Raw genomic sequence first — 17028 nt, 5'->3', positions numbered from 1 at the left:
CTCTTGTCTTATCCACTACACCTGGATTAAATCCCCCCCAAATATGATCAAATCAACTACGATGACTCTATTATCCGCGCTGTACCTCCATTTTTCCATCACATTGCTCGGCCTGTGGCTTACTATATTCAGGATGTCTAACGTCTCGCGATTAAGAAGGCTGCCTACTGTGACCTATACTACCAATTCAGATAAATTGAGACCATTGATGAACCACACCTCAAAGATAGCGATCGTATTTTCAGTTGGCGCTCACTTCTCGGGAGAGAAGAACACCCTAGCAGAGAGTAGGACGGCCCGAGCAAGCAGGACTAGCTCCCCGACCAATCGATGCTGCTTACGAACAAGCGGATGCTAAGAAGGGTGAGCACGTCAAGGCCATGAAGGTGAAAGATCTGGCATGCCTACCTGTTTTAGCGTTGCAAAAGAGTCCGAGGTCCAAATGGCGCTCAGGAAGCCAAACGCATCCGAGTCCAACGGCCAGCGATGCACATCGTCGATGCCCACCACCCCGTCCTCCTTGACGTACTTTTGCATCAGCTCCATGGTGACGCAGGCGAGGGCTTGGGTGTATGTTCGCCGAACCCGATCCGCAGGGCTTTCGACGCACGATTCGAGTGCTCCTATTTCAGGTTAGGCGGACCCGGGTACAACACATCCGCATCACTCACCAATCTTGACAATCCCATCCAGCCCGAGCAGAATGTGCTGGCACGACAGAGACCGATGCTCCAATGCCGACTGGGCGAGGTAGTCTATGCCATTCAGAACCTATCATTGTCAGTCGATCCCGGTCACCGAGGTATGAAGGACAACCTGCCTGCCATACCATAGAGGCCAGTTCAGTCTCAGTCGGGTAGAGGAATCGGCAACCCACAAGGTGCTCCAGGGTAAGCGGAAGGTCATCGACGAGAGGATACAAGCTCCCGTTATCAACAAAACACTCCCGTGCCGTGAGGACATTGGGATGATTCAGCTTACGATATAGCTGCAGCATCTTGTCGGCGTTGTCCTGGCCGTACTCCCGGATGGCCACCACCTGCGACGGGCCGGCACGCCGAGCGGCGATGAGCACATCCCCTGCCAGCTTGCACCGGAGTGTTCGGCGGTAGGTGTTCCAGGGCGATTCCTGCCTCACGAGAAACGTGCCGGACAACTCTTTCCCGTCCCTCTCTTGGAGTAGAACCAGCTTCTTGGGGCCCCCGGTGACCACTTTCTTAGTGGCATCGTCTGGCATAGACACCTTTCGCTTCTTGGTGGTGCCAGATAAGGGGTTCGCCGTGATCCGTAGAGCCGGCGTGTCACCCGTATCCTGTCGATGTGGCTCCGCGGCCTGTCCGACTTTTGGCTTATAAGGCCTGAAATCGATCTCGGTGCAGCGCTTATTCTGCGTAGACATGCCGACTTCGACTGGGAGAACGAGATTGAGATACTGTGGTATGTCCGTGCTGCCTGGTGCTGGAATGAAATATGTGGAGCATTTGCGCCATCGATCTCGAAGATCTCAACACTCTTGGTTGGAAGATCTCACCACTCTTGGTTGGTCATCGATTCTGGGCCCCGTTGAAGTCCAGGACGTGTGTCCACGCCCGTGAATCCTTGGCAGACAGTACATACATCTATCCCAGATTAAGAAGATGGCTGAGATGTGCGCTGGGGTCCACTGACCTCCGTTATGGCCAATTTTACAACCACAGATGATGAACAGCAATTGGCGGCGGAGCGACATCGCAAATTCTGGGGCACTGCCAAAATCGCCATCCGCCAAATCATTCCCCATCCTTCCATTTCGCAGCGGTTGGACCAGCGGAATGTCCAGCGGCTTTGTGAGATTTTTGAAAAAGAGGGCTGTCGGAGACTTGCCGCCTACAATCACGTCACTGCGGTTGTGTCGAAACACCATTTGGACGACGCGCTACAGGCTGCACGGGTGGGTCCTGCAGACACTACCGATAACCCCCACCCCTACCCTCAGCTGCATTTCGCTCGTGGGCAGGTCCAATGCCTCCACGGGCAGCATCGGCTGAGGGCTGCAGAGGTGCACCTACCATCCTGCGATCAGTGGTGGACAGTGGACGTGTATTTGGATGGTAGGTACCTGGAGTGGCTCAATCTGCGATCAAAGAACTAACAGCTTCCAGACATAAGTCCCGACCTCTACAACTGGCTTATCGATGAGTACTCCAACGAACGGTTGCAGAGTGACGGTGAGATCTACCGAAGAATCCGGCAGTACCAGCGCGAGGCGAATGCCCATTTTGAGGCCCGGTGGGTGGCGCGACTGTCGGAAAACAAAGCCAGGCGGCTTCGGGCGCTCGAATCACGTCCGCGTATCCGGACCGCCTTTGACTGTCTGCTGGCCCTGCCGGCACTGCTGGTGCACGGGATGCAGATTGGGTCGCTTCCAGAGGTCCTGGCCTCAAACTGTGACGAGGTGAGGATGACGCGGGGATTCGTAATGGCAGATGCTAACCTGGTTTAGGAGATCTGTCACGCTCTAACCGAGCTGTATCGGTACTGGTCCTCACTCGTGGGGGATGACCCCGCTAAGATGCTCCGAATCGATGTCCATACGGTGAGCACGCTGCAGCTTCTTGCCCCTGGCGTGTCCTCCACGGACAGGGCTCACGTGAAGGGTCTTGTGCGGAGCGGGGCGGTCTTTGCCAATTTCTCGACGGCTGAGAGGGCATCCATTTGGAAAGAGATGAAGAGGCCGAGTGTGATCATTCCATCCCTAACGTCATTTTTCAAAGACGTCCGATTCCTGAAGTCCTGTGCCAACGGCGTGAAAATGCTGGTCACGCCTTCTGAGGATTCCACGACCATAAGGAAAGCGCTGCGGGCTGCCTTTCTGTACAACGACGCGGAAAACGCGACTTACTCTGTGCAAACCTCCGAGACAACGTTCCGGCGCTATTGGAACCCGCAAAGTGATGCCGCAGAGCTTTCGTATCGACAGCTGTGGCTGTATGCCATACGTCATTATGCAGAACTCTCCAAGTCATCGCTCAAAAAAGATGCCGCAGGAAAGTTTGGCCACAATGATGAAGACCCACAGGTGCTTCATGGGATGGCTGCTCTAGCAAAGCGGCTTGGATTCCAAACGCCCCAGATCGAGGAGCTCCTCCAACAATCACCAGATCGCCTCATCGCGCGAAACGCACTCCTGCACGCTCGGCCGCACGACCGCTTTCAGTTTCATGACGGAGAGCTCGATCGTCTCGTGGAGCGGATTACCGAGTGCTTCTCGTTGGCGGTCCCACGTCGCTGTCAACCCGCCGTGCATCCGAGTGGGAGGGAGGTCAAGAAGGTGGCAAGGTGCGGGTATCCGGCTGCCCAGGCTCAGGTGCGGGATCAACCTTTTCTTTTCGTGGATCACCTCAACGACACCGAGGTGCTTGATACGACGAAAGTGACCTCTCTTTTCGTGCGATGGAATTTCTACAAAACGTTCTTCGGTAAAGTATCCGTGCCCGGGAAGGATGATCGGACGACGAGATCCGACAGTATCGGCGTGCTTCCTTCTCCCCTTCTTGTTCCAAGCTTAGCTAGTGAGAGTAGCGACGAGGATGGCGGGTCTGTGCACCATATAGCCTTAGAGCTCGCCCGATCAAGATACAACCACTCGAAAGACACACCCCGGAACAAAGCTAAGCGGAAGAGGCTTCAAAAAAAAACACCCGCCACAATCTGATCCTCAATCCTCTCACCCAGAATCTGTTGTCATGGTTCCATCAACAACGAATTCGCCTCTTCAGCTTGAAATGGAGATAGAGGATCTCGATATCATTCTACCAGTGGGGAATGGACCGGAAGTCGCGGACCAGGGAACTCATGTGGCTGGTGTAATCGGTGGTGCAGTCAGTCATGATGCTTGTGGAGGAGCAAATTCCCCTCGCTTTTTGGAATTGGAAATCAGCAATGTGGCCCATAGTTCTCAAAAACGCCAGTTCGAGCCAAAGACCACAGAGGTATTGGAAGTATCAGAGGGGAGCGGTGATGAATCGACAACGGAGCAAGGACTGGTAGATGACGGTAAGGAAGTAACCCTAGCCAGGAGCCAGTCTCCAGCCGATCGAGTTATGGAAGAACATACAAGCATAACGGGATCGCAAACGACGGAAGAGTGGAGTAAATCCGGGGGCGAGATTGAGAAAACTTTATACGCATTGGAGGGTCGTCGATCACGGAGCGGGACAAAAAGAAGTTCTCGTTTGAGCAAGAACCGAACAGACGTTAGAGAAAAAGACAGATGGAAGCCATACGATCGCTCACATCGGAGGCTGCAAGCTCGGGGATCTCCCATGCCTCCTCACCGGGAATCATTAGAGCAAGCAATTAAAACTCTTCTCCAAGCGGCAGACTGGCCATCCGGAGAGTCAATGATCCAAGACGGTCATGGCTCAGGAACTCAAAGACACCCAGAAGATAGGCAAAGCAAACACTCTCATCGTGCAGCGGAATCCTGGATGGCCGAGTGGGCAGAGATAGCGAATGGCAACCCGTATGAGTCCACTTACACTGGTGCACCAATACAGACTAAGAGCCGCTCCCGGAGCCCAGACCGAGAGGAATTCCCAGCGCTAGACCCTACCAATTTCTCTCCAGAGATAGACGTTCATTCCCGGCTCAATCTCTCAGTTACCCCACACCGCTGGGACCAGAGACAATATCTAGGACTACAAAAGGTAGCCTCCCAACTCGCAGCGCCCTTTGGAGCCCGGGAGACAGAGACGGATCCGCGAGAAAATAACACCGAGAATATCAGTGATTGGGAAAAGATCACCACCAGAACACTGGCTTCTGCTGGACATGCCAAATGCGTGATTTCATTTCTTGCCCCTGATAACAGGGGCGAATGGAGTCATCTTGTGCACAAAGTGACAGTCAATCCGTCTGATCTGTCCCCGGTCGCCCAAGTTGCGGCGAAAGATGCCCGGGAACGACAGGCGGTGTTCTACGACTGTCATTTGCATCAGCTCCATCCCGCCCGATGCGTTGATGCTGCAATAGAGGATGGGACTTATACGGTGTTTATAACCTTCGGTTACGAATTGGCTGTCAATGAGGATACAATGGCCTCGGTTGGACGAGCGCTCCAGTACCGCAACAGCCACCGTGGTCGGCCGATCCAGTGATCAGTTGTGGAGAGATTAAGCTCACGATTTTCAGACTATGATTATTTTCACCTGTAGACTTACAGCTATCGTTGCCGTCAGCTAGTATGTATCTTTTTCTATAGGGGCCTCACCACCCCAGACGTGTTGATCGCCTAGAAGTCGGCTGGTATGTCTTGTACAATTTACAGTGAGCCATGATTTTACCAGGTTTGGCTACTGTGGTGCTCCCAGGATCTACTTTGTTGTCTCCACCTGATCCGTTGAAGCCTGTATGTTTTGTTGGTTTGTTTATTAAATATTCTATAAATAAAATTCTCCTCCGGCTGCTGCACAAAAAGTCGCAAAGTTATATCTCTGTTCAGTCACTTTCGATTTCAAGACCAACTGAAATTCATACCGCCAGCATTCAACTCGATATTCATGCAGGGTATCTTGTTCCAGTCACTCAGCATCCACTCGGTTCCATCTGCAAACCATAATACATCAATGACAGGAACACCTCCGCTTTCTTTTCTGCGGCACACCCCATCAAAGCGGTATGTACTGTGGAATTCATCGTTTGTAGCCAAGATGCTAACCTGACAAGGGACCATCTCCGTGATTACAATGCAAGTCCTTTTCCGTTCATCTCCTCTCAGAATGAGCAGCTCGTGTGGAAATGGGATCAGGTCAAGCTCTGTGGGCGAATGCTCAACGTGGTACTACCCTCTACCCGGTTTCCACCAGGCTGTCCACGAAACGTTCCGGATGTACATGAGGAGTTTGTCAAGTTCACTAAGGGTCAGGTCATTGTGCAAAGTGCGGCGTATCTAGAGAGGTTGGAAGCAAATGGCTACCATATTGGAATATGCGCAGGAGCTCAGGCTGCGAGCTCTATCATCATCCTCCTGGGCTTACATGGTCCCTGTCGACACTCCAAGCTTAAGAGATTCTCTCGACATATAGGAGCGTATATTACAAACCTGCTTCCAGGGCTCACCTTGCAGAGCTCATTGCCATTTCACTACTGCTGGGCGACTGAATTTTGGGTTTCGGATTCCGTTATTGTGAATTGCAGGCCGGTAGAACCTTCTCTCTTGTCATGCAAAGCCTCACAGCCCCATGCACGAGATGGCTCGATGATGCTGTGCGTTGGTCTCCCTATGACGTCTTTCGGGCCACTGTTCAATACACTGGTGTCCACCTTGAATGTTGCGGCGGCTCGATTAGAGGCTCAAGCCGGATTTATCTGGATTGACGCTGCGGTGGATCCGAGCAACTTCACCATCGAGTGGGAAAGTCCTACCGAGCCGGTCCAAGATGGGCTGTTGAAAATGCTTGACCAGATTAAAAGATGTTCCTGGCTGGTCAAGGCGAAGCTGACGGTCAAGCTCGACAGATCCAGCGAGGCAGCCACGGTAATTCTTACTGAGCTCCACGAGATCTCTCAGATACGGGTCACATCTACCCACAAGCCAGTGACCCACTCATGATCTGATCATCAAAAGGAAATCCAGATGTGTAGTCCAGCTATGATTTCCAGTCAGGTGGGGCTCGGCCACTACTAGCATCTTTGATAGTTGTCTGGTAAAACCTAGCAATATTTTGTGCCTTGGCGAATCGAATTGAACAAGCGTGAGACACTCGTGGCATGCTTCCCCCATAGTGTAAGCACTTAGAGAGATCGTTGGGTGAAAACATCCAATTGACGTCCACCGTGCCCATTGACTCATGATATCTCTCCTGCCCAAACCAAAGAAACAGATGGAAGGCATTGCTATGTACTATTGTAATGGGAAGCTCTCTAGATTGAAGCTTCCAGGACCCATGGTATAGCTATGAGGATAAATCAAAATCACTGGCCAGACGGACACTTAAGGCACGACATGTTCTGGATCCTTTTCCATAGCTCTCCCGATAGATGATTGAGCCTTGTCTGGCCCATTTTTACCAATCCTAACCTTCCTACTCTATTTGCGGATCAAGATACCGGCCAGAGCGGGACTGTACTATAAAAGCGGACCATCCTCTCTGCGCCCCCGTACAACTAATGATCGCCGCATTCAACTCCGCCATAGCTTACTGGACCACCGGATTGCGGCGATCGATGAAATCTGATCTGGCTGCGTCGGATTCTCCACCTCGACTCATAGCATCAATACGAATGGCGAATAAAGTACTCGCCGCAATAAAACACTCAACACTCATCAGCACTTATCAACACTCAACACTCATCAACACTCATCAACACTCATCAACACTCATCACTCATCAACACTCATCACTCATCAACATACAATAAAATGCTATTTTTACAAAAACCCTTTTTCTGATCAAACATTTATCAACGGCGTTCGTTCACCGTTGATTCAGCGACTGCAATATCCTACACTGAGTTTTCCTGTGTTCTCCACACTAGGGAAGCAACACGCCAATTCCGCCCGGTGATGACATAGACTTTCTTATCTTGTTTGACTATTCTGCCTTGAATCTCCATCTTTGTTGATGGCGTGGGCTCTAAAGTAGGAATGAGGGAATCCAAAACATACGTAGATAGATGTAACGTCGACTCTACTTAAACTGAGTCGTTGGTCCCAGTGTATTCTACGAAACCGCTTTTTTTTCTCATTTTTAACGTTTCCTTCATCACACATCACATCCCACCTTACAGCACCATCATGACTGTGACCAGCTCATTCGAAGTCAAAGTAATTCCTAACAAGGAAGAATATGCTCGCTTAGTGGAGGTGCTATGGGTAGCTAATATGCACCCATACAAGTAAAAACCAGACTTCTTCCCCAATTTGACATTCAGCGCCTGATATTTTTCCAATAATAGCCCCGTCTTTACCGCCGTGCATCCGATAAGCGGACCCACGGCCGAAGATCGCGCCCGGGACAAAGCACTTGATACCGAAGTCCGGTGGAGCGCAAGTGAAAGGAACCCGTTCTCGCGTCTCGTCTACGTGATCGACAAAGAAACGGGTCGAGTAGCCGGTGGATGCGAATGGCTGATCTACCATGAGAATCCATTCCCGAACGGACCGCAACCTGTGAAATGTATCTGGTACCCTGAAAGCACGGAGCGAGCCGAGTACGCAGAGCGAATGCTCAATCAGGCACTCTTCCCACGACAATGCTGGTTTCAGCGACCACACGCGGGAGTGAATGCGATGGGCGTGCATCCGGATTATCGGCGTCAGGGGGTAGGGCGCTTATTGATGGAGTGGGGACATGCGATTATTGATCCGTTGGGGTATGAGAGCTTCATTGAGGGTAGTCCGATTGGAAGGTGGCTTTATGAGGAGTGTGGGTACCGGAGTGTTATGGGGCTTTATGTCGATCTGGCTAAGCCTAACCCGAGTGATGAATGGTCGCGGTTGATTCACGAGTGTAAACCGCCGGGGATTCTGTTACTTTGGAGGCCTCCACGAGGGGAGTGGACGGAGAAGGTGCCTTCTGGTCCGTGGGCTGTTACCGAGGATACTTTCACGTAGGGGTAGGTTTCGGCTAAGATGCCATGCTGATATATCGGGATATTGTGAATCATGTTACGTCCCAGAGTCACTTTAGTTCTCTCATACTTACTCAACATGGTGGAGGTATATCTCCCGTTAAATTCCGTAAACATTTGGGCGAGGACAGAAATCCCGCACGGTTCCAAACTGGGTTTCGCATAATAAACTGAAGACGTTTCTCAACAAGAACATGGCTGGATTGAGGGAAGCATACGAGGCATTGGGTCACCTCACATTGTGCGCGGAATTTACATCGTCTGTTTGGTAACCTTATATTCCTGGGACCCTGAGGTCATCTCAAAGCTGTGGACGTCAAAAAATGGGCCGGCTTCACCTTCCATTAGGTTCCCAATAGCAGCAACAAGATAAAAACTCGCATTATCTCCCTGGACTTATAGAGAGCCAATGTGCTAAATAAAGCTATCTGAAACTCTGGCCTTGGGCCAATTTCATGTCTTACATAGGGCTAATTATACCGTTTGTGAGACCAAGTCATTTTTAAATCGTTGGAGCCTGTCCCCACCACTTACCGAGAGGTTTATTAAGAGGTAACAAAACCAAGTGAAGCCATCTGCCCACCCACATACCGGCTATAAGCAGTCATCCTTCCAACCATAACTCTTTAATCAAAGCTTATCGGTGGGCTCCAAATACGGTGGTAGGTATTTCTATACCGAGACTTAGAATCTACTACCTTCGAAGAGAAAGATCTCTGTATAACGATTGTAGCTTGGTGCGCTCAACTCCATCCACCAGTTACTGCTTTAGCTGTATGAACCTGATATAATTTACTTATGTAGCCAATCAGAATAGATACAAATGCTGGTATATATCATCTACTAACCAGAAAGATATATTCGGTTAAGGTGGATCCCTGTCTGTTTACTATAATTGTTTATCTAGAACAAAGAGACCTACAAGTATAGCTGGGATAGCCAAGCAGTCTAGCTATTGCCCCTGATTTCTCAGACTTTTCTGACCTACCGTCCCAAGTTTACTATCCTATAGCCTGATTTTTCCCCTCTCCACACATTAAAGTCTGTGTTATTTTTACCTCGCCATAGCTAAGAACACTAGTGCTTCTTAGTATCTAGGGTTGTATAGTGACTCATGCGCGAATCCTGCTAATGCTTTATTATCTAGCCCGGAAGTCTACTATCCTTGTTGTATCTACAATTAATCATATTATTTGAAACCCTATTGCTATAGTCACTCTAGAGCCTTCCTTCCAGATATATAAATGACTCGCGCATACATTGGAGCAACGTGATGGATAATTCCTATTTTACTTGGGTTATGAAATGCAGCTGTAGCCGATCAGGAACCAAGCCGCAGTATCGAAATTAACAATAAATTATCTATACGAAGAGTCAAATCAATTAGGAATAAACTGATCTTCTCCCTGCATATGAAGCCTCGTTTTCCCCTCTGAATAACCTGTTCAATCGTTTTTTGACAATAACGGTTTGTCCTGAGACACAAGAGACAGGCAGATAATCAGCTTTCGGTCTTACGGCCTTAGGATAGGTGTTACCCTACTCAAATCACATCCTGAGGCAAATTTATCTAGAATGAGTATGTGCCTTACCGTTTGCCCAAGCAGAACAAGACTGCTTTTCTTGCTGATGACAAGCGTCAAAGTCTTCATATAGTTTATCTATTCTTGCTTTACTCGTTGGCGCTTGACTATGAACCTCTCAAGAACTAGGCGATACAGCTGAGGATAATAACATGCTATATATATATACTCATCGCAGGAACCAATTCCAATCTGCACCAGCCTAATATAACAACAGATATACATATAGATTCTAGCTCCCTATTGGGTCACGGTGTAGGAACATAAATCCTAATTCCATTTATAAAGCCATCGACATTCAATTGGACCGTCTCAGTTCATTCTCAAGGTCAGGGACATAAAAGACCCTAATTCGTGTCTCTATTGGATTGTCAGCGATTGGCTTAGCTTCTCTGAAATGAGTTAATTAGGGCCTACCAGGCTCTGAACGGTACAAAGTCCGGGAAAGCTTCACGTGGAACATCTTAGTAATAATGATCCTGTCGGCCTTGGAGTCTGTAACTTCAGCAATGTTGCCGATATGACGGTCCAAATCCTCTGTCTCACCCTCATGAAATGCCCTGGCAAGAGACTCAATCAGCAAGTCTCCAAGCTGGACTTCGTCATTTGGGGGAAGCCCCAGTGCAGCAGCTATTTTCGGCAACAAGAGCGGGTTCAGAGATCGGTAGCCTTGTTGATAATACGCTACCACCCTTTGGTCATTTCTCAAACAGAGCTGCCAGGGCAATGTTGAAGCGACATGGATCTCTTCGAGCTGAAAGGCTTGGTGAAGTCGTGTGATCAGTGCATTTAAGCACGGCATTGATAGCTCATCTCCAAACAAGGGCGATTCCTAGAGCCTCGAGGTCATCAGAGGTAGGAATGAGTCGTCCTGTGGCCAAGAGTTTTGATGTTCGTAGTTTTTAATCTCTTGAGGGCGAATGACGCCGAAAGCGAGGCAGATTAGCACAATGCTTGCTTTGATCCCGAAAGGCCGGTATGGGAAGTCACTCCGTTGGTAGCACATCTGTAAAAAGCTTGATCGCGGTAAAGAATAGATGCCGATGACGTATAGCAAGAATCGAATCTGCGACTCAATATCCGTCAAGGTCACGGCGTGCAGACCTTGAGCCTGGGTAAGAGCCCGACGTACTGAGAGCAACCAATACAAAACCTCATCATACTGCAAAAGAAACGCGTTCTCCCAATCCTGCTCCCGGCGACAAATGATCTGCCAAATTGTTGCCTCGTCCTCTGGAAGGATTTTGATCACACAGAGGTATCCCAGAACAAGGAGGAGCTGATGGAATGTAGGGACTGTGTGCTCACATCCAGGAGGACAATGCGGCAAACGCGGCTTAATTTGAGCGGGAGGGCAAGAAACCTTGGAATGTTTACATATGTTAGCGATAATGCGAATAAAAATGTGAGTGGGAGAGCATGTTGCCTACAGGAATTCTCATCTGGGGGAACGAGATGTCCGGGGGAAGTTTCAAGTCATCAATTCCTCCATGCGAGCTAGAGAAAATGCTTTCCTGGAACAGCGTCTCCTCATCACACTTGGTCTCTGCTCCAGGCATCACCTGGACATGCAGTAAGCCTGTAGATTCATATGAATCCCAATCCGGTGTTTTTAAAGAAAAGTCCCTATCTCTTCGCTCTGTGGAGGCTGCTTGATCCTCGTCCTCCGGTATTACTGGCGACTGCTCAGGCTGAGTATAAACTGCATATGAGACGCGAGTTGTATTGACGCACGCCTCCGCCTTTCCACGTATAATGCAGGACTGACAGGGAACAGCTTTATCACATTTTCTGTGCGAGCGGTGGCAGGATGTGCAAGCTCCCTCCATTTTTGGTTTGGTTGCTTTTGTCTTGGGTTGAGGCATAGGAGCAACTTAATACTGAGTAAACAGGACTTGTGACCAATTTTTGAAGAGCTGATTCGTTTAAGGGAATCAATTGTCGAAGAATGATAGTCAAAGGCTTTAGTCGCGAGACCCCTCTCACGTACACAGCGTCCCACAATGTTAACCACAGGGATAGTTGACTAGGCCAGATGGTATATGGATATTCCCGTTGAAGTCGATGTTGCTCCGGGTCAATTGCTTTTAATGTAGCCTGGGTAAGTGTCGTCGCATTTTGTCTGCTTTGACTCACAAGACTGCGACGATGTGGATGGCGTTCTAAGTGGCGCAACCTGCAGCAAGTCAGCGGAACCTTTAGAATCACTCCCAGGAGTAGATTCGGCAGTGTATTCGATTATTCTGGTCAAAAAGGGTGATCAAAGAATTCTTCAACCATGGAAAGTGTGCCGTAATTGGTTAGCCGCTTGATCCAGCGTCCCTAGTCTCATGAGCCTTGCAAGCCCTGGGAAGGCTCCTAGGATCATCAGGCTATAAGATCCACCCGAGATAAAATTTGATTAGTAGATCTGTGATGTTCTGAGGTACATACACCCTGGATCGAAATCATTTTCACCACTTACACATAGAGATTCTATCAGGATTATAGATTCTAGCAAACAAACTCTGACAATAGGCTCCGTGATTCACCTTCTAGAACCAGTAGATCTTCTTATAGCGCGTTATGACTAAAACATTATCGGGCAAGAGATTGCTTCTTATGCTGAGGAGCTGAGCTGTCATATTCCCTATGTTGATTCAACAAACACCACAAGAGAATAGTGGAGCTCTTCGATCTCGTGTTCCCAGGAGCTAGAGTCGGTCTAGAGTGAAGCAACTGGAGGATGGAAGCCGGTCCCCCTCTCAATTCAAGCTTTATATTCAAGCTTTATTCCTACTTCTTTCTACTCTTTCTCCCTCCTCTACTACTCTCTACTCTTTCTCCCTCCTCTACCACTCTCTTACTCCCAGATTCTCCTGGTCTAATCCACGGTAGCCTCTTGTTTGGTTTGTCACTAGATTCTCAACATTCCCTTCTCTGACCTCATTATTTGTTGTATGAGACGGCGTCAGTTGTTTGAGTCTACTATTGGAAGCATCACGGAGCATTTGATCCAAGTTTTCTCCTAAACCCAGTTTGCTCCCGACAACCCATTTGTAAATTCTTTTAAATCCTGGTCTAAAAAGGTTTTATTATTTCTTTTGTTCTCTCTTCCTGTTTGCTCCTGCTGGTTGGCACCTGGTGTGTGTGTGGTGTGGCTCCCGTCCAAATTGCAAACAAAGATAATCCTTCTTGATTCAACAAGTCTCTATTTCACCTATCGCACTTGCGATTGCGCTACAAAACCAGCCTATCTCACCGTCCGCCAAAGTGGATATCTCACTATTACTCAAGCCCCAAGATGAGGAAGAAGTCCCCTCTGGCAATCCTACCCCCCCTCTACCCTCCAAGAACTTTACCGGGACCACCAGTTACCGCTCTTGCTGCCCCCTTTGTGTCCGCTCCTCTGATCCAGGCCCCCTTGACCAAATCTGGCCCTATGGGGGCTCCTAAGCGGCTGCAACCCGCTCATACGGAGGAGTCGCCAGCTAAGAAGCAGTCCAAGTGGTCAGCTGAGGAAGATGCCTTGATCATTGAGTTGAGAGGAAGTGGGATGAAATGGGAGGATATCAGTACACGATTACCAGGTCGCAGTGCGATCAGTTGTCGTCTTCACTATCAGAATTATTTGGAACGACGAAGCGAATGGGATGAAGATAAGAAGAACAAACTGGCGAGGTTGTATGAAGGGTATGTTTTTTTACCCACACTGACACAGTGTGTCATGACGACTCGCGAGTTGACCTTCTGACGAACATATAACAGATACAAGGCGAAAATGTGGTCAAAAGTCGCTGAAGAAATGGCTATGCCATGGCGTGCGGCTGAAGCCATGCACTGGCAACTAGGAGAACAACAGATGGCCCGTCGCGCTGGTGTCGTTCCTTTCTCCCTCTCAAGCCATGCCATTGATCCCCCAACTACCAGAACCTGTCGCGCCAGTACCTCTCTCACTCGTCCACGGGAAATTTCAACCTCTAGAGCCATCCCCGGTCACCTACCAGGTCTAGCAGCTCAACTTCCTTCCTTGGAGGAATCGACTACTGGTGTTCCCGCATACGCTCCCGCTGCACCTCCTCCACCACTACGGGAGTAGTATGGACTTGCTCGACCGGATCTGGGAATTCCCCCACCAGGAACGATGGGTCCACATATGGGAATGCCTCCACGAAATTTGCCCTAAGGAATGCATGAACACGCCGAAACGGCTTTGGTTTCCTTTTTTTCTTTTTCTTTTTTTTTGATACGACTGGCATTCGTGATTTTCGATTTCACTTTTAGGCAGTTCGATTAGATTCGCCTAAGCTTTTATTCAATTAACTGGGCTTTTGATTCAAGTCCTTGATATAATATCCGGGGTCATCGGTATGAAAGATCATTCCGAGCAGATTGTCTTTGATCTTAGGTGTTGTAATAGCCCACCAATTATCTTTCTCATATCCCGAACTCACCACATCCCCACCCGCCATCTGAATATCCGACTCAAGTTTCTCCTCTTGGAAAAGATGATACGTAGTATGTACAAGAATTCCTATGGTTTGAACGAATGAAAGGACACATATTGAGAGTATTCTATTTATGGGCTCTAAGGAGATGCAGCATATATTATTGTTAGTTGCCTATATGAGTTAGCTGGCTGGCGTTAATTAATTGTGTGTGTGTGTATATAGATTGTGGCAATGAGATCTGAGGATGGCGTGCAGTGTACATGTATATTCCTAGTTTATATATAAAGAATAATCTAAATATAGGGCTCTGCCACTCATTATAAACATAGTTCAGGTAGTTAATCATAAAATGATGCAGCGTACGTTTCCACCACTATTCCGATCTCGCCTGAGGCGCTCCATGCATCAAAGTAATTATACAGTAGATATCAGAATACCTACCTATCCAGCTTTAAAAGACCAGACCTCCATTAACTCTATAAAGAAGAGGACAATACCTTTTTAGTTTAAATTGGCAGAACCAACTAATACCTTGATCTAGCAATTTCCCTTCATGATCTTATGAAAGAGAGATCCTTACTGTCCTAAAGATAGTTACTTGTATTAAAAATATGGTAGTTATTGACCACTTCTTGCTTCTCACTAATTTACTCTCTTACTTTCTCAAGAGGTTATCTATTAAAAAGATAATTAAGTGGGGCATTATTAGGTATATATGCCATCAAGAATATGGGGACCTGTGAAAGTGAGGCCGAAAATGACCGTCTTGGACGCCAAAAACGGCCGCCTTTCCACTCGTAACTTGTCCAGGGGAGCCGGCTCTTCACCGCCCGGCGTCCAGCACCCATCACTATTTTGCACCCATCCAGCGCCGTTAGTCATCATCCTCCCGCCCTGGTCGTTGGCGCTCGTCCCCAAGCCATTCCCTCCGATTCTACCTGAGACCAAACGACGCCGAAAATGGCTCCCCTCTGCAGTCCCTCCCAGGAGCCCTCTCTTTTCGCCCTTCCCGACCGGGCGCCTATAAGATGCTTCTCCCCTTCCCTCTCTCGCCGTCCTCACATCCTCCCCATTCTCTCCTTATTTCCAACCCCCGCGTCTCAGGTCCCTCTTGTTGCCCGCCCTTCAAGATTCTAACCTTGGCCATCTAGCTTGGCTTTTCTCTATGACGGCTGTACTCGCTTAGCCAGCTTAGGACAATAAGTATCAATTCTGGACCGACCCTGTTCTCTGCAAGGAAACTCGCGCCAGACTGGAACACTTCTGTAGTCTTGGATGGCTGCCTCTTGTTGGAGGATTTGGATTTGGATGTCTACGAGTGAAGAAGGCCAGAAACACGTATTGAAGGAAGCGTGAGGAGGGAAGGATCTCCGCGTGCAAGTGAGAGCTAGAGTATATGGCCGCAGTGGTCCAATATCTACACGCGTAACGCGCCGGACCACTGACACACCCCCCGTAGCTCTCGCAGCACGGAGACCTCCGAGACCTCCTGAAATGTCCATTTCTGCAATAAAATAAAATCAGGTGTAGTTACCCAATTAGGAAATAATAGATCACATGATTTGCCTTCCTTTCTTTGTTCTTCTTTATGCATCCACCATCCACAGTCCTTTCCGGAAAGCTTTGAACTTGGTGGTGTCCAGGGCCTTTGTCAGGCCATCGGCGACGTTGTCCTCGCTGTCGATCAGCACCAATTTGATCTTGCCGAGTTCGATTCTCTCTTTGATGATGTGATAGCGTAGATCTAACCACTTTGTCGCTGGCTTAAAGCCGATACCGTGTGCAAGAGTGTATGCATTGTCGCTATCAGTGTAGATTATCACGGGGGGATTGATCGAGTTGCTGCATGTCCACCAGCAAATTCTTCAACAATAAAGCCTCTTGCGATGCATGTTCGTATGCAATGTATTCGGCTGCCGTACTCGACGGCGCAATGAGGGATTGTCGCTTTGTAGACCAAGAGATCGGTGTCCCGTTGTACATGAATATCCAGCCTTGCACAGATTTCTTTGTCCAAGGGTCATTGCTAAAAGAGCTGTCGACGAAGCCTACTAGACCTTTCAGCGGCACCTTTTCACTCACTGCAATAGGGGCCTTCTTTCTGAATTTCAATCCTAATCTTGGTGTCCCTGTGAGATATCGAATAATATGTTTCGCAAGCGCAGTGGCTTCAGTGGATGGATAAGCACTACACCTCTGTAAGACGCCTGTAGCGTATGCAATATCAGGACGTGTTTTCTTTGCAATCCATCCAATCTTTCCAGTGATCTCTGCAAGGGATTGAGCGTCTTGCTTGGATAGAGTCTTTTCCATTGGTAAGCTTGTGTCGGAGCCTGTGGCGATCGGAATTGTATTTGAATTTGCACTGGCCATATGTTCAGTGTGTATAACACCGTCAATGT

At 48.7% G+C, this 17028-nt stretch overlaps 6 protein-coding genes across 6 annotated transcripts; 4 read left to right on the top strand and 2 right to left on the bottom strand.

Annotated features, from left to right (window-relative positions):
• Positions 1 to 252: 252 nt before the first annotated feature.
• Positions 253 to 1399, bottom strand: N7483_002558 (uncharacterized protein; the record flags this gene model as incomplete). The annotated part of the gene is made up of 4 exons (XM_057085995.1): positions 253 to 354; positions 409 to 623; positions 672 to 771; positions 830 to 1399. The coding sequence occupies 4 exons, from the start codon at positions 1397 to 1399 to the stop codon at positions 253 to 255; spliced, it is 987 nt and encodes a 328-aa protein (XP_056952144.1).
• A 276-nt stretch (positions 1400 to 1675) lies between these two features.
• On the top strand, positions 1676 to 5138 carry N7483_002557 (uncharacterized protein; the record flags this gene model as incomplete). Its single annotated transcript, XM_057085994.1, has 4 exons — positions 1676 to 2090; positions 2142 to 2434; positions 2483 to 3576; positions 3602 to 5138. 4 exons carry the CDS (start codon positions 1676 to 1678, stop codon positions 5136 to 5138), a joined length of 3339 nt encoding a protein of 1112 aa, XP_056952143.1.
• Positions 5139 to 5806: 668 nt separating this feature from the next.
• N7483_002556 (uncharacterized protein) lies at positions 5807 to 6592 on the top strand (the record flags this gene model as incomplete). The annotated part of the gene is made up of 1 exon (XM_057085993.1): positions 5807 to 6592. One exon carries the CDS (start codon positions 5807 to 5809, stop codon positions 6590 to 6592), a length of 786 nt encoding a protein of 261 aa, XP_056952142.1.
• A 1185-nt stretch (positions 6593 to 7777) lies between these two features.
• Positions 7778 to 8596, top strand: N7483_002555 (GNAT family N-acetyltransferase; the record flags this gene model as incomplete). Its single annotated transcript, XM_057085992.1, has 2 exons — positions 7778 to 7878; positions 7939 to 8596. 2 exons carry the CDS (start codon positions 7778 to 7780, stop codon positions 8594 to 8596), a joined length of 759 nt encoding a protein of 252 aa, XP_056952141.1.
• Positions 8597 to 11028: 2432 nt separating this feature from the next.
• N7483_002554 (Zn(II)2Cys6 transcription factor domain-containing protein) lies at positions 11029 to 12025 on the bottom strand (the record flags this gene model as incomplete). The annotated part of the gene is made up of 2 exons (XM_057085991.1): positions 11029 to 11475; positions 11627 to 12025. 2 exons carry the CDS (start codon positions 12023 to 12025, stop codon positions 11029 to 11031), a joined length of 846 nt encoding a protein of 281 aa, XP_056952140.1.
• Positions 12026 to 13479: 1454 nt separating this feature from the next.
• On the top strand, positions 13480 to 14274 carry N7483_002553 (SANT/Myb-like DNA-binding domain-containing protein; the record flags this gene model as incomplete). The annotated part of the gene is made up of 2 exons (XM_057085990.1): positions 13480 to 13868; positions 13944 to 14274. 2 exons carry the CDS (start codon positions 13480 to 13482, stop codon positions 14272 to 14274), a joined length of 720 nt encoding a protein of 239 aa, XP_056952139.1.
• Positions 14275 to 17028: the final 2754 nt, after the last annotated feature.

This window comes from Penicillium malachiteum (genome assembly GCF_028827825.1).
Source record: "Penicillium malachiteum strain IBT 17515 chromosome Unknown utg000001l:1.0-8184562.0:1.0-8186909.0, whole genome shotgun sequence".
NCBI classification, from domain to species: domain Eukaryota; kingdom Fungi; phylum Ascomycota; class Eurotiomycetes; order Eurotiales; family Aspergillaceae; genus Penicillium; species Penicillium malachiteum.
Note: the sequence above shows the minus strand (reverse complement) of the source record. Positions and strands in the feature narration are given on the sequence as shown.